At 37.0% G+C, this 22,030-nt stretch overlaps 1 protein-coding gene across 2 annotated transcripts; it reads right to left on the bottom strand.

The window, feature by feature from the left end:
- Window positions 1-517: 517 nt before the first annotated feature.
- On the bottom strand, window positions 518-20,676 carry LOC128514128 (ferroxidase HEPHL1-like). Of its 2 annotated transcripts, XM_053487828.1 has the most exons (20): window positions 20,359-20,676; window positions 15,008-15,252; window positions 11,695-11,907; window positions 11,429-11,605; window positions 10,869-11,123; window positions 9,862-10,027; window positions 9,572-9,711; window positions 8,739-8,870; window positions 8,439-8,644; window positions 7,857-8,010; window positions 7,522-7,734; window positions 6,096-6,315; window positions 5,841-5,980; window positions 3,466-3,594; window positions 3,252-3,352; window positions 2,838-3,066; window positions 2,335-2,474; window positions 2,084-2,237; window positions 1,350-1,385; window positions 518-1,220 (listed from the first exon to the last, which is right to left on the bottom strand). In XM_053487828.1, exons 1-20 carry the CDS (start codon window positions 20,517-20,519, stop codon window positions 1,153-1,155), a joined length of 3,279 nt encoding a protein of 1,092 aa, XP_053343803.1. In that variant the 5' UTR covers window positions 20,520-20,676; the 3' UTR covers window positions 518-1,152. The 2 variants fall into 2 exon arrangements, with proteins under 2 accessions (XP_053343803.1, XP_053343804.1); XM_053487829.1 differs by lacking the exon at window positions 1,350-1,385.
- Between the last annotated feature and the right edge of the window lie 1,354 nt (window positions 20,677-22,030).

Raw genomic sequence — 22,030 nt, 5'->3', positions numbered from 1 at the left:
TAACTATTGTCAATTTTCAGCAACTATGTAAAATACATGGACAGTCTGAACTTTAATGGCCTTGTATATTTCCTTGTTTATGAATTCTTTAGTGAATCTTTAATAAATCTTTATTTGCACCTTGCTGGGCTGGAAATGAATGTGAAAAGACTCTTTGTCACACCGGGCTCTCAGTTCAGGTATATTACACACCCCCATCTGAGGATGCTGAGGATGTTTGCTCAAACGACCATTTTTTTGACTTATGGTGTGGCTTTACACTACAGTACTGCTTTTTATTAGCGCCACAGTGGAAAGGGTTTTTGAGTCATTGACAACGACCCATTGGTTTTTGAACAGTAGCACTGTTGGGCTTTGGAAAAAAAAGAAAAGATAAAAAAAGTCTATTTATGATTTGTACATCATATAAGAACACAAGATGAAGCAGTTTGTCAGCTTACATAGTTTTTAGTTACACTGTTTGTCTTGTCATTTTGTGTGTGTGGAACTTCGTAGGGAACAGTATATAACTAATTAGTATTATTATATTTATGTTTATTAATATTAGTATTCACATTTAACACTTTTGAACAGCAAAGGCATTAGTGGAAGATGTGCAAATTTTAGCGCTCAAGGAGTCACAGTGCTAAAGCAAAAAACACAACAAAAAAACAACACTGAGTTACTCACATTGCATATGTGCACCACTACCCTGTTTTTTAACCTCTCCCTTTTTTTGTTTTGTTCTTTTATATAAAATCTTTGCATCTGAGATTGATTCTGCAAAATTCAGTGCAGCACTAAACTTGTGCCATGTAAAATAAAGTTTAAATCTAACACCACAAGAGTCAGTAGAGTTGTTCTTGCTTAATTATATCAGTGTACATGGAGAAAAAAAAATCATGGTAGATATGTTTCAGAATTCATGAGCACACAATAATCGTATCAAAGGCATTCTGCGTATTTAAGGCATTCTCAGTAAGTCTCTTGTTTTTTTGCCAACTGGACAAAGTGTTTGTAAAGGCAGAATGCAATTTGTTCATCAAAAATGACTTCATGTCTAGTGCAGTCATGTGTTTTGTTCCTTTCTGCCTCCCACTCATCTTCACTGAAACCACAGGTTAAGAGTGAAGCAGATTCTGATTGGTCTCCAGAAACATCACCTCTTCTGAGTCACTGGAGCCAGAAGGCCACTATGATGAATAGCAGCATTTGTGGTAAACTTTGCAAACATGTGCAGCCTGTAAAAAAGTAAAGTTTTATAATTAGTTTAGACAAAAAAAAAAAAAAAAAATCATGTAATGAACGAAGGAAAAAGAGATGCCATGCAATCAGTCATTCACATGTTATAAAAAAAAAAAGGAACCTACAATTTCCATTAGGGATCACAGTTCTTTTATCTGCAGCTGTTTTTGGATGGAGCAAAGATTTAAATTAATTAATATTTATAAATAAACAGGTTGTTTCTGCTTTTAGAATATAGACAAAACTATAATCTTTTTACAAAATCATTATAATCTGTTGGCACAAAAACAGTTTTTAATGGTAATTAATAAAGGATGATTATTTAAGCACAGGTTTTGTTTATTTATATGCATTAGAAGTATAAAGAAATGACATTATCTGTACAGTGATTTAAATTCTATATGGTCTTCCCAGACACAAATTGCAAAAGTGAAGGATGGTGTGCTCACCCCGTTATTTAGGTTTATACCTGATTTTATTTGGTACACTACCAGTTAAAGTTTGGACACACCTTTAATTCTGTGGTGTTGATTGGTACTGATTTTTCTTGTCATTTAAAAAAAAAATGCTGGCCTACTTCTAGAAGTCGGTTATTCAGATAATCACAAGTTACAATATAAAATTTGTATCCAGATAAAACAAAGCGCAATTTAAAGTTGGCTTTGTTTTATTAACCAGTTTTGTTTGAATTTAACAGAATTTCATATCAAAAGGTTTATTTATAAGATAAAACATCATAGTGAAACATATGCTATACCCCATTGATTTCTCCTAAATCCTTAAATTTAATCAATAAAACCAGTATTTCAAACTATTTCCTTAACAATAAAAACAAATCCAATTTGTTATTAAACCTAACCGTTAATGGTAAAGGTTGTCTCCATGCCAGCATGGATGTGGTCTGTCACATGACAGTGAAGAAGCCACGTCCCAGGAGTCCCAGCTACCAGCTCTATAGACTTAAATGTTCCTGGGAACAAGTCATACACGTCAGCTCTGTGTGGATAATCCATCTGCAACAGAATAGAAGATATATACATTAAAGAATGGATGCTGTGTAGAAAAAAAGTGTAATGCACATAAAACAGATATAATTTAATAACTGTATACCTTGTATATAAAACTCTGAGCGTGAAAGTGCACGGTGTGCATATCTATCTCATTTCCCAGCCCCATTAAATACCACTCAGTCCGATCTCCTTGCTCCATCTTCAAACCATGCAGGTTCGCATACAGCTTTCCATTAATACCTGAACAGCACAATTAGACAAGGATGTCATTTGAAATTATTTTAATTAACTCCACAACACTTTTACATACATCGTCACTAAGCAGATTTACAGATCATGTCTCCGATGTACTAAGAAAAAACGATTCGTTTTCAAAACGTCGGTAGTGCATTAGTGTAACGGGATTATATAGAGAAATAAAAGGAGTTTATATCCCTGTGTTCTGTTTTTTAGCTCAATCAAAAATCCTGGATTGACTTGAACACTCCGCATAGAGTTAGATTTCTAATGAGCAAATCAGAGATGACAGCAGAAACCTTCCCAATCATTTCTGAATACAGTTTATAATATCAAATTAATGCAAAGGGAGGATAACTGACTAACCGTGCATCATGTTACTTTCCAAAAATCCCTCATCATTTTTGTTGAAGTTGTCAGGAACCTTTTTCAGGTAGGTTTCTATATTGTTGTCCAGATACCAGGATTCATTTTCATCGAACACCATAAAAAGCAAGGCGAATTCTTTATCCACGTCTCCTCGGCGTCTGGAATTTTTGTCTAAAGTCCCTTTACGGCACACTATCAATGGTCCAACCAAGCCACTCGCCAAATCCTGTCCAAGTCCACCAGACACAACACAAATCAAACAAACATTAACATGCACTTATTACACTTAAATGAAAAGAAAAGACATGTTTAAAACATGCATTGCTTCAACAATGACCTAGTACTCTTAGGCACAGTGTTAACAACATACAGCAGATAAGCACACTGTTGTCAGGGTGTGACAGGTTGTACCTTAACGAAGTTAGCAGATGAGTAATAAGCAAAGGTTATACAGTTGGACTCGGTGCGTCCAGGACCTGACCTGATAGTCCAGTTATACTTCATAACGTTCCCTAGAACACATACACATATCATATAGCAGTTTGGTCCATCGCTTGATAACGTCCACAAATTTGTATGCACAGAGTATTAGATAAAACTCATTTTCAGTAGCAGTTTGGTGTACCTGGAGGAACAGATTCCATGCGTCTGTTACTAGCCTTCACGCCATGAGCATGAACTGAATAATTCCTGCTGGCTTTGTTCTTGAATACAACCTGGACCCTCTCACCAACCTCGACCCTAAGAATGGGACCTGCAAAATAAAGAAACCTATAAATATTTTTAAAAATCTTTCCTGCTAGGGTTTTGTAATCAAGGGTACATCTTTGTAAGTGGGTCAGTGCATGCGAACCTTCAATTTAGTTTACAGAGTAAAACTAATGTGCCTTTCATATTATGGACCTTTCTAGCAAGTGTATGAAAGCCATATCTCTGACCAAAGCAAAACAATTTGTTTAGGACATTTATTTCTGTGAGTATAGTGGTTGTCAATAAGCCTAGTTCTTTTAAACATGTGACTTTGAAACTGGACTGCGCAAAGTGACATCTTAGTCACATGCCTGTCTTATTTGTATTATACAAGTAGAATAAAAAAATTATTAATCTTGCTTCCCAACATGAATTTTCTATTGTCAAAATGGACTTGGCAACAGTACAGTTGTTGAGACAATTTAGGTAGTAAGCTGTTTTTGAAAGCTAGAATTATGTTCAAAATAACGTTGAACGACATGAGACCACGCTGTGTCCAGGAAGCTGTTGTGTCTGTTCAAATCACTGGACTTCTGGATTTCAGACATTGTGTGAAAAGACATTAAGTAACATGCATGCTATAAATTAAGGGTAAATTTCTGTTGTTTTGAGGTTTTATTTGCAATGTTGTGTTTAGGTTTTTATACACAATTCATCCTAAACCATGAATGAAAATTTGACCAAACCTTCACAGGTGTGCAATAGCTTATTTAGCACTATTTAATTTTAAATTTTTTTTGGAGAGAAAACAAAAACAAAAACGGGAAGGTCGGGTAGTCTTAATTGGAATACCAGTGTTGGGGAACGATACTTTTTAAAGTATCTAATTACATTACAAAATTACTGTCTTCAAAAAGTAATCAGTTACATTACAGCGTTATTTTCTGATAAAAGTAACTAGTTCGCGTACTTTTCCATTGCAGAAAATGAAAACTCCTTTGTGATTCCTTATGCATGTTGTTTTAGCCAAGACCTTTATAATTATTCTACCATCATCACTCAGCGAAGTTTGGCCCATAATTTGTTAACTACTAATACCCCTATCTTACCTACGCAAGTTCGCGCGATGGCCGTGAGTACGGTTCATCATGATTCACCACGAGTTTTGGCGCTATGATTAGGTTTCCATCTTTTCGCGCGTTGATCCTCGCACAGTCATACCGCATAGGTGAGATAGGGGTATAACAGCAGGAATAACAGAGAGGGCGGATTATCGGGGGCGGGGCTTGTAGGACGACTTTCACACACAAACACACACTAATAGATTGAGAATGACTGCTGTCTGGCTAACGGATTACATTGCTACGATTACAACTTATCTGGATCATTCATCGTTAGTGTTCCTGCTAGATCCTTGCAAGAAATACTTAGAATTAGCAAAATTATCTGCAGATTGACCAAACTATTTTGTGCTTGAAATTAGCAAAACAAATAGGGTTACTAGTCTGACTGCAAACTTAGAATAAGAAATGCAAGATACCGTTACCTATATTTAAGTGGTTTCCATTCCAGATTATTCATTTATTTATTAATTTAAGAGCTTAAGTCCAAAATCTAATAAGTCCATGTTGTGATAAAATTAATAAATCAATAAATTCTATAAATTCAATTAAACTGATCTTAAATTTAAAATATTACACTAATGGTGAATGGACAGATCTGAAATCCCAATGCTGCCATGAACACATAAAAATTGAGTCTTTCCAAATTGAAATGAGTAAGTCATATGATCATAAACCATAAATGGAGTTGTTTATAGAAAAAAAATACTTATTGTTGCTCGTATTTATCTCAAATTTATATTTTTATATACAATTTTAAATCAGCCATCAGTATTATTATCATTATTATTATTAATGTTATTCTTAATAATAATGACAATAATATTAATATAAATATAAATATTAAAATTAATAATAAAAAAATAATAGGCTCCAAAAACTGAGTTACGCTGAATTCTATGCTGAACAATTTCCTTACCAATATCTATAGTGAATATATAAAATTTAATGGTATTGTAGCATGAAAAAAGTCTGACAAAACTTTAAACGAGTGTAAAAATAATATATTTTGTGTTTATTCTAGCCTTTTTTCCCTAAATAATTTTGAAAAACTTTCAAGCACACAATATAACTAATGCTATATAACAGTATTTATAATAAATTCTTACAGTTTTACCTTTTTTTTATTGGCCTTCGAATATAAAATGCTGACACTTCTTAAGTCACAGGTTAAAAGTATGCATATTACCCAGAATGCCTAAATGCTCTTCGTTAGGACCTCTGGGCTTCTTGGTTGTAAATGTGTCATCTGTGTACTGCTGGTACACCACCTTTTTGTACTCAGGGCCAATCCGATTCCCCGATTTTTTGAGGAAAACATTCCCAGGACTAAGAGAGAGAAGGAAATACAGAAAATAAATCATGTGAGACACTTGCACAGTCCCGTACAGTTTCTGTGTATTCGGCTCTGAAGAAGATTTGATACAGGTGGACTAACACTGACCTGTCACCTAATGTTGTGTGATGTTTCTTCAACTCCCATGTCCGATTTGGGGCGTAGTTCCACACCACTTCTTCAGCAGCCAAGTAGAAATACACATCAGGACGGAAGGTTGTATCCTCTGATCCAAGGTTTTGGCTTCGTGTGCAGGGTTTGGCTGTGTACATCTGGAGCATTCCACCACGGTAATGATCAGTTGTCCGACAGCTCAGCTCAAAAACACCTAGTGTCGAAGAAAAAGTCATAAAAGGTCAGAAGATTTAAATTAATTAAAGGTATGTTTAAAAAAAATCTGTATACTAATAATAATAATAATAATTGTATTTCTCTTAGCGCTCGCAATTCCAGTAACCTTTTATAATTTATTATTGTCACTTGGCATAATTGCATGACTTGCTGCAAGAACAAAGTACCAAAAGGTCCTACTTTTATAGTTGTAGCCATATTTCTTAATGATTAATTTAGTGCATTCATTAGTAACACCTAGCTGAATTTATCTCTTTATTACCGTTGAAGCAGAACGTGTGTACTTTTCATTCCTGTTAAATGACTGGATATTGATATTTCTTTCTTTGTTTTTTTAATAACCGGAGGTTATTAGATACAGATATCTAAGATGATAAACAAAACTGATGCAGAAACTAATAATGCCATTGCATTATATAAGTGTAATCATACAACAGTACCAACTGTAGTAATTTGATTGGTAGAGAGACATTTCAGGAGTGATGATGATAATATATGGTAACATCACTGCAACTTTTAATTATACGTATCACTCCGCCTCCACCGTTCTAACAATCGTAGCTGTCTGCTATCTGAGTGTTGGTCGCAGCATGGGTGAGAGTAGGTTGGTATGGTCCACAGTATTGAGGAGAGAGCAACAGCCTGCCAAAACCACATTCAAAGCCAGTCATGGAAGTACTTTCAGCAGAGAAAAAAACACTTTGTCTACTTTTCTAAGTCGTTCTGAAATGTTGTTTTTTCCACTAAAGGCGATTTGAATCCCTTCTTTAACCCCTAATCAGGGGCACTACTTGATGTGTTAAACAAGTGAGCTTTCCATTCAACACTATTAATATAATTTATGCCCAGAACCAAATAGTTAACATAGCCGATATTTTAAAGCGAAATAAGTGGAACTATAAAGAGATAGGGTATGCGTTGGCGGAGATTATAATAAAAATTATAATCTGTTGATAATAAATGGTGTTTGTGGAACTGTTGTATAAAAGCAATATCACACTTGAGGTCATGCCTGTGATGCAGTCGTAGGCATAGAACAGCACTCTCTCTTGTGTGATATTGCTTAACAATACTTTTAACTAATTTAAACTAGTTTAAATTTATGTTTTAATTGTAAGTTGATCATTATTGCCACCTCATTCTCTATAAATACTTCTTTATATAAAACTCTAGATTAGATTACCCTCATTGTCTGGTATCATGGAGACAGTAACACTAGTGTGTGGGAAGAGGTTAAGTGTATCATGCGTAGTTCCGTCCCGCTGAAATGTGTTTCCCTGGAAATAAACGCCGTGAAGATCCACCTCTGTGCCCAAGCCCAGCATGTGCCACACAACATGGTCCCCCAGGCACAAATCAAGGTCAGGTAAGTTCCCGTACATGAAACCATTTACACCTGAAAATGGGACACACCACACACATTCACGTAATAAGCAGTGTATTTCGACTGTAATGGACTAAATAAGCATGCACAGATAGACATATTTCATATTTGGTACACAAACTGGCAATCCTTACAGTGCATTTTGTTGCTCTCCTGAAATATTTCGCTTTCTGCGTCTGACTTGTCACTACCAAACTCGGCAATATTCTTCTCCAGATACCAGCTTTCGTTCTCATCGATGACCGAGAAAAGTAGGAAAAACTCTTTCTGCACCTCTGACCCTGTATGCTACATGCACACACATACAGTATACAAACACAAACATGGATTAATGAAAGAACATCACCAGACTTTATTTGATCACATAGCCAGTTCATTTAATTTGTGCCCACTATAATTTCCTACTTAATTAGATCAGTTGCCAATTTTCACCTCCCACTTAACCAACAAGAGATCATCATCTGCGTTTTCTGACACACATGAAGGCAGCAAGACACATTAAATAAAAGTTGCATCATAGTTTAAAACCCAGCTGCTGTAACTTGAGCACTATTTTAACCTTGCGCTCTCCTCAGGAGGTTTTACTCATCAGTCTAGAAAATTTGCTAACAATGGCTCTTTGTGTAAACTTGCTTTGATTTAAAAACAAATGGTGCATTTATTTGCTGCAAAATACTTCAATTGAATTAATAATTGGTATGTTTATGAGATAGTACCTGTCGACCACTTCCATCAAGAGCTCCTTTCTTGCACACCTGTAATGGTCCCACCAACCCAGAATTGGTGTCACGTACAGGATCTGTACTCGAGTAATACAGGTATGACAGGCAGGGTGGGTCGCTCTCTGAGGGACCTTCAGTCACCCGCCATCGATAGATAAACGTCTGATTTGGTGCCACGCTGGCCCCTGCTTTCTGAGAACCTGAGGAGGTCAAGGTAATGATACAGTATTAAGGTGTTTAAAAAAATAAAAATTGCAATGTATTTTTAAATGAAACAAAAAATGTTTGTCTTACCATCCTGATACATGGCCCCTTCATAAACTTTATCATACGACAGACCATGGGGTTGCAAGCTAAAGTCTTTGGATGCCATATTGCGAAAGGTTACCACAATGACATCTCCTTGTTCTCCTCTAATGACTGGACCTTTGAAAGACAGATAAGATGCAAAAAAAATTATACAATAGGAAACCTGTGATTTTTAACAATTGCAGATTTTTTTTAAATAACGTGAATTCTTCGACAATTGTCACTGGCAGCTATTGTAAAAAAATATACAAGGTTTCTCTATAAATTGTGTCATTGTGATGTGGAGTGGTGCATATAATTAAAAAAAAAGTTCCAGTGCTGTTGAACATGAGCACTGAATATGCTTGATGTAGCATGCAAACTTTTTTATATACAAAGAAAGCCTCAATTCACTAGTATAGTTTAATTTAAGGTAAGACCTTTATTGGTTAGAAATACACCTTATAGGTCTAAAATAACTAAATTAGCTAACTAACCTAACTAGCCTGCTACATCTATTAAGCAAATGTTATTGCAGTACTAGATCACAGCACAGCAATAAATGTGTGTGTGTGTGTGTGTGTGTCACTTCTGGGTTAAAAATTCTCAAACAACCACAGAATCTCCCATGCTGTAGTCAGAAATTGACACTTATGAAGGCAATATATAATTAACACACACTCACACACACTGTGCAACCACCTAAAGTGTGGACAAACCCTGTGGTTGGATTGGACGTGCTGGTCCTGGTGCATTCGCATCACAAACTGCATAGCATCAAACAGGCTACATTCAGTGACTGCAAACACATAATACTACATAATAAGATTTCGATTTACCCAGAAAGCCAAGATGGTGTTCTGAGCCTTGTTGCTCGTTCTTTAGGGTAAATGTGTCATCTTGATATCCAATGTATCTGGCTTTCCAGTAGCTCCCACCCAGCCTGCCTTCCACTTGACTGAAGAATTCTGCAGAGTCACTGTAGAGATAGAGAAAAGGAAACCAAAAATACAGAGACGTTCAATACAAAACGAAATAGAATAGGATAAAAAAAATTTGCATTAAATTGCAAATTTAATGTATGTAGATAAAGAATAGTGGCAGTTAATAACTCTGTGAATACAGTCACCTTCCTTCCATATCTAGCCGTTCATCTGTGAATCTGTTTATTCCTGAGGGGGCATAATTCCAAATCTCTTCTTCAACAGCAATATAGAAATGTCTCTCACGGCCAGGGGGTGCTGCGGGTGCTTCCTTACCGCACAAAGACACTTCATAGAAGCCCTGCATGCCTGCTACTCATCAGTAGAAATCAACAAGGGGAAAAAGGTGTAAGGGAGTGTTTGGTGCGTGTATGTGTATATGTGAGGTTAAAATACACATCCCACTTAAACATACACCACATAGGCAAAATAAAAGTCCCTGTTTTAGGTGGGTTAAAATTTTTTTTTTTTTTTTTTTGCACCAAGCAAAGAAAATCATTAAAATGATTTTTAACACAGTATTAAAACCTGGAAGGATAGTGCTAAAGTCATCGATATGAAAAAAATTATAGATGACCATGATTGGTTATCACTTAACCGCTTGGTGAAATTGCATCATGGAAAAACAACATTAGAAACCATAGTTATGTTAATAGTGAATGTAGGAGCATTTCCACATGTATGTTGCAATGAGAACTCGGGTCTAAACAGCATTGTGGGTATAAAGGGGAACCACTTGTTAGTGAGAAAAAAAGCTTTCATTTGCTAATGGACATAAGGATTGGACTTTAGAGCAATGGAAAAAAGTCATGGGGTCTTTTCTAAAGTGAGGGTAAGACAGGGAAGTGTATAAAGCAATGCCTCAGCATGCATAGTGCCTACAGTACAAGCCTCTGGAGGCAGTGTTATGATCTGGGGTTGATTTCAGTTGCTTAGGTCTAGGCTCAGCAACGTTAGGTGGCAATAAAATGAAGTCAGCTATTTTTTTATATTTAATTTTAGTCATTCTTTTATTTCATATATTTATTTGCAAATCTTTCAAGTTTGATTCTAATGTAAATGTTTTCCAGGTTTAAACCTACCAAGGTTGCTTAATTTAAATGAATATACCTAAATATAACTGCAGAAATACAAACAAGAACAAGAAAAATACCTTGCATGTGGTCATTAACTTGGCAACTTAACATCCACTTTCCTGCCGTCATGGGAACCATTGTTGCTGTGACAAAAGTGGCAGGAAACAGGCTGAGCACATCGGTACGGTGCCCGCGGTTAAGAAGGGTGTGGCCATGAAAGTAGGCAGAATGAATATCGACTTCATTGCCGATCCCAAAGAGATGCCAAGACACTGTTTGTCCGATACACACGTTTAACGGGGGCAAGTTACCAAATACAAAGCCATTGATTGCTGGAGAGAAAGAGGAAAACATTCAGAGAAGTGAAACAAAAAACACATGCAATACAACAAATTTAATATTCTTTATGTTCAATGTTTCCATACTCGAACAGGAAGTAGTTAGTCACTGACTTTACGCTTCAGCGTTTAATCTACAGTATCAACACCCACTGTTTGGTAACACTTCTGCACGGACGTACATACATTGTACATTTTTAGAATGTCTTGGATAGACTTATTTCTTCCTTGTATTAGACAGTATTCTTAACATAAAATACATTTGTAAACATAAAAAATGAGTATCCTGAACTGCTTACAGTGCATCAGGTTAGACTCCTGAAAATCTTCATTTTCTTTAAGATTAACACCACGAGGGACGAACTTGCGAATGTTGTCATCAAGATACCAGCTAAGATTTTCATCAACCACACTGAACATCAGGAAGAACTCCTGATCCACATCAGAACGTTGATTTCCTGAGGTGTCCAGCACTCCTGAGAGCAAAATAATTTAAATAAAACTTGTTAAAGCATGTAGGTTTGTGTGGGAAAATACTTTTAGGTAAGTTTGTCCCTAAACGTACCCTTATTGCAGGTGAGCAGAACCCCGATAAGTCCTGTTGCAATGTCTCTTGGTGCATCTACATGGGAGTGGTAGATCCAGGTGAGGCAGCTGGGATCAGCTTTGGTAGGAGCAAACTCTTCCGTCACCTTCCAAGTGTATGTGTAGTCTTGACCGGGAGACACAGCATCGTCTTCCTTGTCCTTACCAGATGTACCATCTGGATATAGTGCACCTGTAAAGAGCATACATTGTTATAAAACAACAACTTTAATTTTTATGTATGGGTTATCCTATAGCTACCAAGCTACCTAATTTTCTTATCTTAAATTACTACTTAAACATCTACTCATCTTGATTAAACATGTTTAAAATATGCAAGTCTTGTTAGAAATACTTTTTTATGAGGTTGTATTTATGCGCAGCTCTTAATGTTCACGGGAAACCAAAAACTGTTAAATGAACGCGGATAATGAGGAACTACTGTAAAAGCAGCTCCTGCAAAGGAAAACCCCTTTGAAAGATGAAATATAGAGGCAGATTGTAGATAACTGGGTCAGAAAAACTCCAAAACTGTGGGATGTCGTGGTTGCGCACTGTCACTTTGTTGTTGCTCTTGTTTGCACATTTGCATGTGCACTTTATGTTGTCTGTTAAAATAGTTATACTTAGCTAGTTAGTTTTTGTTAATTTATGTTGTAATTTATGGTAGGTCTCTCTGTCCTGTCTATGCTAGCCAGTTAACTAGGCCTCTTGGTTAGCTAGTTTAGTGTCTCTGTTAATTTATGTTGTAAATTTATGTAGCATGTAGCACCTTGGTCCTGGAGGAATGTTGTTTCGTTTCACTGTGTACTAACTGTATATGGTTGTAATGACAATAAAGCCTACTTGATGTGCTACATGTGAAGCTGGTCCACAGTATTCAAGACCTACCAAAAGTGGTCCAAGGAAGAAAATCCAGTGAACTGGTGACAAGCTCATGGGTGGCCAAGGCTCACGGATGCACATGCGGAGCGAAGGCTGACCCATGTAGTCCTATCCAATAGAAGGGCTACTGTTGCTCAAATTGCTGAAGAGGTTAATGCTGGTTAAGAAAGGTGTCAGAACATAGAGTCCATTGAAGTATTGGTTGCACAGGGCCGCAGGGGGCTGAGGGAACCTACTAATTGGTGTATATACTATAGTAAAAAAAAAAAAAAAAAAGACATAAGCTTAGCTTGGTTCAGGTTTTTTTTTACAGATGTATTTAAACTCTTAAGCCAGTCCTGGGTCTTTGATGTACTTCTGAAAATTGTTTCCTTTTCAGATTGATTAGTGGAACTTGATTTGACTAGAGAAAGTCTTATATCAGCTGGGTAATACGAGAACCTTCTCCACTGTATGATCACCTGGCCATGCAGTTAACCTGGCAGGACCCACAACATGGCTTCTTGGGCTTGAGGATTAAGATCTAGATGCTGTAGCACGTCATTGTTCTTGAGTTTTTAATGCTTTGCACCCAGTATAAGAGATATAGAGCTTTTATCAGTGTGTTTCTTATACTACATTTCTGCTGCCTGATTAGGCTGACTCTCTGGAGTTTCCCTCTATTGTAATTTGCATTTTCCTGAGAGTTTTCTAGTTGATTGGACTTTAGCACCACTGCCAAGTGGTCATAGCACTCAAGGTGAGATGTCAAGATAAGAGCTGACTAGTAAAGTCAATGACGGTAAATTCTGTTATTTTTTCACACTTCAGTCCAATAGGTTCACATAAGACTTTAGGTTGCCAGAACAAATTGTGTTTCTAGGCACAGATTAAACAAATCTCCGGAACTGTACTCTTTCAAACGATATTTCCTCATTTGGTGTTTTGATGATGAAAAGTGACTTACTCCATATTGCTCCGCATGAATTATGGATAGAAGTATCCTGGAAGAGACCACTGCCATGAATATATGTATGTTATATTCATGATATATGTAAATAAATGTCCCCAAACCCCATAACACGGGTACCATTTTCCCCTTAAAATTGGCACCGATCTATATTTACACAACATGCAAAATCAACAAGACACAGGAACAGTCCTAAAGCGTGAACATTAATCATTAGGGAGCAATGCAGGTGGTGGATTAAACTATCTCTCATTAACTTTATTAAACAGTCTTTTGTGGCAACAAAGACCACTGGGGAAGGTAAAATTGTTCTTTCTATGTGCAAAGTAGCAACCAGTGTTTTCCATATAAAAGAAGGTTTCCAACCATGAACCGTTCACCATCTAAAGAACCCATGAGGAACCTGTAACTATGAACCCTTAAACCTGTAAATATACAGTATACAGTTTTGGTAAAGCCTTTATCTTGTAATATAATTGCACTATACTAGAAAAGAGTATTAAAGGTATTAATGTATGTTCCTGCTAGATTACCTTTAAATATCTATTATTGTTTTACAGGGTGTGACAGTCATTTAAAGACATCCCAAGCTGAAAAAAAGCAAACAAGCCAAAGTGAGTTGCAAAATAGTCCATGCCACGGGCATTCCCCGAACCTCTTTGTGGGTAATCCTCACACTCAGGCTAAATAAACTGGTCTATTCCCACAATTAATTGTGATGGCTTTTCAAATAAGAAAAAGATGACTAAATGAGCTAAAAGCTTTCGTTAAAACTAACATTTCCAGGAAAGGATCTTTATCTGTGTGTGATGTTGTTTCCTTTATGCTGAGCTTCTCTTAGAGTGAGTCACCTTGGTTACTAAAGTTTCGTGTTTCACGACTGTCTAGGCTGTTTGTTTTCTGTTGAACGGATGAAGGTTTGCAGCTGGCGATTGCATGAGTACAGAATAGTGAAGTATACTCGGCTACAATCTATTACTCTGATAAGTGACAAAATCGACCTAATGACCTGGGATGGTTAAGAATCTAACACTGCAGTGTAAGCAGATCAGAGATTAAACAGATTTTCGAATGAGCACTACTTTGATATATACTCTATGACTGCATGCTGTGCTCTACAACTCGTGTTTCAAAATAACTTTTCTATGCAATAAAACACCAGATCAGATACATATTGTACTGTATACATACTTTTTTGTTCTTTGCAAGCCTGTGAAAATGTTTGAAAAAATGAATGAATTTTTAAATGATAGTCCAGAACAAAGGTTCATTGTGAAAAACAAGATTTTTTTCAACTTTGGTAGGTAATATTAGTCAAAATAAAAGTGACATCATGTGACATTAAAGCTCAGGTCTTGATGTCTTGTCAACAATGACAAAACAGCAAAGTTTTAGTTGAATAAATGTAGAAAGATTGTAGCTGACAAATCACGAAGCAAACAAGAAAGGCCAGTCCTACCTTCGGAATCCTTCTTGTAGAAGACCCCATGAGGATGAATTGAATAAGGTCGAGATGCAAAGTTCTTCATGTGCACCACAATGTCATCACCCACTTCAGCCCGGATCATAGGTCCGAGGAAGCCCAGCCACTCTGGCTTCGGGATCTCAGTAGTGAAAGTTTCATTTGTGTACTGCTTATAGACAGCTTTTTTGTACACACTACCAATCTGGGTTGGACCATTCTCCAGAAATATGGATGCATGCCTTTAGAGATGAGAGGAGCAACAAAAAAGGAGACAAAGTAGTTATAAATGAGTTGGCCATTGCAACTACTTTATTGCAACTGCTGAAAAAGTTTTATTTCACTGCAGATGAAATGTCAAGTAAGTACTTTTTTTCTTAGCTTGATTATAGCCATGGTTACAAATCAGTAAATGTACATAACATTGCTTGCATACAAAGTGTACAAAATAACACCAAGACAATGTTAATTTTTTTTTTACTCAACAACAGCAACAAAAAAACAACAACATGAAGTAGCAGTTTGGATGAACCAAAATAAAGGGATTGTGTAAACCAGGATAACAGGTGCTTTAATAATAATAGCAGTACACAACTTGGAAGCATGAATAATTGCAAACAGTCATAGTGGCAAAGTGATACTTGTTACAGATAACGATTCTCAGTAACAAGTGTGTCCGCCCTGTATTCTGACAGGCTGTGAACATTTTGTGCACGAAACAAATGAGTATGTATCGCTTGTCTTGACAGAAATACTCACATGTGGACCTTGAACGTTTATTCACATCATATTGTCTAGGAAGGTTTAAATTACTGTGCTCACCAATCTCACGCTGGTTTACACCGGGCTAATGCATAACAGCTGCCCTTAAATGAAATGAAGATGTAGAGTATCACAGATCTTTTTTCTTCTGTGTATTCGTTCACAGAAGGCTTTAGAGAGTCTAAATGTTCTGAACAGCATCTGTTCAGGTTTTAATCAGTATACCTAAAGGGTTTTGTTTATTTGCTTCATTAAGCACTTTTTATTATCCTGGAGCAATCGAGCCTTTGTGGATCAGACTTGTTTGTCCTGCACATTCCACGGGTACTCGGTGAGACTGAGATCTGGGGAATGTGGAGGCTGGATCCACAACCTTGAACTTTTCGCCTGCTTAGGCCCATATGTGACAGGATGTGATGCACCATGTTCTGATGCCTTTCTGTCATAGCCATCATTAACTTTGTTTTTCAGTAATTTGTGCTCTATAGGCTTTTCTCTGGGATTGGGAAACTTTTGATTAGCTAGCCTTTGGTCCCTGCAGGCATAGATGACCAATGGGTGCCCATGATCTTGTCACCAGTTTACTGGTATATAAATGATAATCAGTGTTATTCAGTTCATTGTTTTTATGACCAGTATATGAAATGGGCAATTTTATAGTCAAAAATATTTCAGAAAATAAGTCTACGTGCATAGCAAAGAAATGCAGTAATAATATTTAATGATTTGACACTAATTTAAAGCCAGGCTCTTCAAATCCATTAATCAAGTTGCATAACATCATGCAACAGTCAATGACATTTCAAATAAGTAGTACAGAAGTAATAAAAGTGTATAATTTAACAATTTTTACATTATAAATTAAAATACAGGTTTTAAAGCAACTAATGAAAATAATTAAACCTGTTGGAAATAGTTTTATTTACATTTATCCAGGGTGCCTTACAATGCTTCTGACTTCTGAGCAGTTAAAGGTTAATGGCCCAACAGAGGCAACTTGGGTTTGAACAAGGAACCTTCTGATCACTAGTCTAATGCCTTAATCACTGAGACACCCCCTGCCCAAATTTTACAATGCTAAGGACTTTACAAAACAGGATAAGAACAAGTGGTTTTACAGGAAATATTTTAAATAGTTATCGATCAAAATGTTGAGGTTGATCCAAGAAAGCCAAATTGAAAATGTAGAGAATTGGGAAATGGCTGTATTTTTTTTTTTTACATAAAGTAAACCCTGAAACAGTGATAAGGCTAGAGCTTACTGTGAAAAGAAGCAGAAATTAATTATGCTTGCAAAAATGTTTAGCTTCTCATAATGCATCACTGCATGCTTTTTCAAACAATCACGCCCCTAACCATTGTCAGTTGAAAGTGATTCCTTGATTAAGAAAAATAAAGGGGCATCAAGCCAACTACAGTATCTGTTAATATGAGATGTACAGTACCAAGGGAACCTGACACCACACTGAGAGCACTTGGGGGGTTTTCAAATGCATTGCAATGAGGAAAGTGCTCATTAACATTAGAAATGATCCCAGATATTCGATATGGGAAAACAGTGCTCTATTGTAATTCTAGCCCATTTTCTTTCCTCCCCACACAAACTCACTTTCTCAAAAGATCATAGCAGAAGGTAATACCGATTCAGATGTAAATGACCCCACAATGTGCTCGAACCAGGGACAGTCAGAATACTGTCCATAAAAAGGCTTAAGCAACTGATCCATAGTCATACACAAAACTTAAAACCAGGATAGGATTAAAGAATGAGTTTTAACAATGCCGCTCAGCTCATACAGCTGGATTGAGGTAACCACCACTTTGTATTCATGGCTCATTCACTGTTTTTGTATTCATGTGTATATAGTACCAACATCCATGTTTTCCTTTTCTCCTTTTGTGTCACTACCCAGTCACTGTCAGAATTACAAACCACAGAATATCCCAGGGGTGGTCTTAGGAATAAAAGTAGCTCTGCAGGTGGGCTGTTTTTCTAGCTGGGAAAAATGTAAACACAATCCCTACATGAAGTAAGGAATTAATCATGAAAAGCTGTTATAGGATAATCACATGTGGGTAATCCATGACAGGGCGATAAATTACTAATGTGTTTTTTTTTTTGCTCAGCTGTATTTTAAAAGTTTTACATTTAAATTTACTGCTGTTATGATTTTAAACCATTTAGGGTTATATTTAAGGTTGTAGAATGTCTGTGAAACAGGTTAATGCCTGTTCTAGGTGCGCAGTGTGTTAAGCCTCTGAGTTACTGATCAGAAGGTCACGGGTTCAAGCCCCAGCCTTTCAAGTTGCCTCCGCTGGGCCACTGAGCAAGATCCTTAACCTTGTCTCTTTCAGGGGAGCCGTCCCAGGGCCGACCCTGCACTCTGACCCGACTTCCTTCAAGCTGGCATATGCCAAGAAAAGAATTTCCCTGTGACGTAATGATTATGTGGCTTAACTTATCACCAAGTATAGCTATAAACAGTTGCTCCCTAACAAGCCTCTGTTATTTAATCCCCCTCTCATTAAGTGAATTATACCCAGAAGCGCACTGTCTTATATCCTGAAGACTTCACCATGACGGCAAAACTATCCTTCCATTAATGTTTAATAAATCACTGTTCCTTCTTAATCTTTAGTTCTAGTTATAGTCTATGTCCAGAGCTCTGCATATTAGTTTCTGTGAAAAATGTGTTATTATAAAAATGATAATATAATATAAAAAATAATATTGGAACAATGTGAATTTCAATTCTAAAAGAGTTTTTGTTGACATGACACAATTGTCACATGTCTTGAAACAATTGAATGTGTTAAACTGCACCTTTAAATGTGATGTTTCTAGCCAACACCAAGTGCATCGGTTAATGCAGCTTGGCTGTAATAAGTAACTATGTAAATGCATTCTGCCAACCAGTGAAAATGAAAAACATGAAGCAAAATCAAAAGATCACAACCAAAAAAAAAAAAGGAAATCATAACAGGAACTTAACTTACTCTCTTTCGCAGACAACATTAAAGAAGGCAGTGAAAGTAATCGGACAGAGTAAGAACATAACTGGGAACAAACGTTATGACTAGGTTGAAAGCTGTTTCCTAATACTTCTTCTGCTTAGAGCTCCTGGATAAACGGCTCACTTTGTCTTGTTGTGGGTGATGAAAAACAGCTCACTCTATCTTCGGCGGATTGACACTGCAGATTTGTACCTAAAATACCTCTCTTCTAAACATACACCCTCTGACTAATGATTAATTATCCTAATATCTGGGTTCCCTTTCGTGTCTGGCTTCCCTCACAGTTTCTCCCTCGCTTCCATCCATCTATTTTCTGTACTGCTTATCCCGTGTAGGATCGTGAGAGGGCCTGGAACCCATCCCAGTGAGCAACAGATCTTCGGGAGGAAGCCAGAGTAACAAAGCACAGGGAGATTAGAACCCCCAACCCTGAAGTGAGACTCTGTGTCTGGCAAGCCTTCAGTTCATCTCAGGAAATTTCCCCATGTAGGATGAATAAAGATTTATCTTATCTTATATTATCTTATCTTATCTCAGGAAATGTTCTTACAAATCTACAGTACCAGTCGAAGTTTTGGCTACACCCTCTAATTTCTGATTTTTATTTCTTTCTATATTTGTAAAATAAATAAATAAATCGCGAATTCTAAAACAAAAAAAAAAAAATTGTACTGCAAACATGAACCCTATATGAAGTAAGGAATTAGATGCAAAAAGCTGTTTAAATACATGTGTAATCCATGACATTTATGATATTTCAATTTGTTGATGGAAGACACTGCTGTCATGCTTTTTAACAGTTATATTTAAGGTTTTAGAATGTCTGTGAAACAAGTTAGTCTTCATTCTGTGCAGCAATAGCAAAGTGTTTTAAGGCTCTGAGTCACTGGTCGGGAGGTCATGGGTTCAATGCTGAAGCATACAAAATATGCAATTATCTCCATTGAGCAGTTGATATTAAGATGTGCTCTGCTACTTCTGCTCTGTAAAGTCTTCATAATCGGAGGTGCTGTTTGTTAAATGTCTCCAGTCTAAATTTGGTAACTTTAAATGAACTTCCCCTCTGCAGCAGAGGTACATTTTAGTCTTTAGGGAAGGTCTTCGTGAGAACCAGTTTCATCATGGTTCTTGATAGGTTTTGCAAATGCACTTGACAGTACTCTTCTTGCAAGAACTGTTCTACAACGGCTGACTTTCATGTCTTAAAATAATGGTTGACTTTTGTCGTTTGTGTTTTTACTATACTTTAATTTCATAATTCCATAATTATTTCACAGTTTTGAAAAAATTGGGATTGTTCTAGAATGTGGAAATATATCCAAACTTGTGTCAAAACACTTGACTAGTACTGTACTTCATGAGAGGTTTAAGCACATACATGCATATCACACTCCGATGAAAGTTTTTTGTTGTTGTTTGTTAATTTGTTGCATATATGAAACCAATACCATAAACACACTATAAACAACTGAACAACACATACAACATAAAGACAAATGATAAAAGCCTTTTGAGATGTCTATTGACTTTTTTAATCGCGAGGGGAAATTGTACAGCACTCGTCAACTTACTCGTCTTGTTTGATTTGCAGACCGGTGATTAGATTGCGTCCGCTTGGTGCGTAATTCCATTCCACCTCGTGAATCCCGATGTAATACTTCCTCTGAAGACATCTGCACAAGTCCAGCACGGTGAGAAACGCCAGAGAGAGACTCAGAAAGCTCGCGTTCATTGTAAGAAGAGACGCAGATGAGCCGAGGGATCTGTTGTAGTTTGAATGAAATGCGCAGAGAGAGAGAGAGAGAGAGAGAGAGGCGCAGCTGTTCTCCCCGGAGTGTGGCTCAGTGTGACTGACACAACGAGGAGAGCTCTGCGCTAAACCCGCTCACGTCACGAGCTAAACTGAAAGTAAGTAGGGGGCGTGTCCCTGAGCAGATTATTTATGTGATAGACGGGGCGGACTGTTTATCGCGCACGGGGACTCTATTTTTTTTCCCGCACGGGGACTCTAGGTAATTTCCGTTAACCCGCAAAAACGACGCTTTATGAGGGACTTCCGGTTTCCTCGCGTTTCGTCATCTGTCGCTTATAAACAAATGTTTAGAGGGCAGGATGCTACATACCGCTGCATGCACTAAACAAGTACACTTCTGTTTCTACTATTACTTACAACTAACTACTACTAGTTAATATCACTACTACTGTACTAATAATAATGATGATGACATCATCTCATAATCATTATCAACAACAATAATAGCGATAATTACTACTAGTAATAATAATAATAATAATAACAACGACATCATCAACAACAACAATAATAATAATAATAATAATAATTACTACCATGACTACTACTACTAATGATGATTTACATTTACATTTAGGCATTTGGCAGACGCTCTTATCCAGAGCGACTTACAAAAAGGTAAGTCGCTCTGATGATGATGATGATGATTATTACTACTACTACTACTACTAATAATAATAATAATTACTACTACTAATAATAATAATGATGACATCATCTCAAAAGCATTATCATCAACAACAATAATAATAACGATAATTACTACAACGACTAATACTAATAATCACATCATCAACAACAATAATAATAATTACTACTACTACTAATAATAATGCTGCTGCTGATGACGATGATGACTACTTCTACTACTACCAATAATAACTGCCTAATCCTGTTATTATTGGTAGTAGAAGGGGGGGGGGGGGGTGTTCCCTGGAGCCTATCCCAGGTACACCCTGGACAGAGTGCCAATCTATCACAGGGCGCATACACTACAGGCAATTTGATAACACCATGTAGCACAATCAGCATATCTTTGGACTGTGGGAGGAAACCCAGCAAGCACGAAGAGATCATGCACACCGCGGCAGGAATCGAAGCTAGTCGGGAGTCGAACGCAGACCCTGGAGGTGTCAGACAACATGGCTAACCACTAGGCCATCATGCCGCCTCTGTTTCTACTAATAATAGCTTAGTAGATAACTCTTTTCCCCACATGCCATACTGGATGTACCTCACCTTATGCCCTGAGTACTCTGGCATATTCTCCAGATCACCCGTAACCTTAAACAGGTTAAGCACCATAGATAATGGATAAATGGATGATAATAATAGTGGATGGAGAGGCACAGCGGCTCAGCACATCTTCACAGTTGGAGGTTTGCATGTCCTCGTCACGCTCTGTGGATTTTCTCTGGGTCCTCACACAA

This window comes from Clarias gariepinus, chromosome 26 (genome assembly GCF_024256425.1).
Source record: "Clarias gariepinus isolate MV-2021 ecotype Netherlands chromosome 26, CGAR_prim_01v2, whole genome shotgun sequence".
Classification (NCBI taxonomy): domain Eukaryota; kingdom Metazoa; phylum Chordata; class Actinopteri; order Siluriformes; family Clariidae; genus Clarias; species Clarias gariepinus.
This window is presented reverse-complemented; position numbering and strand designations above follow the sequence as displayed.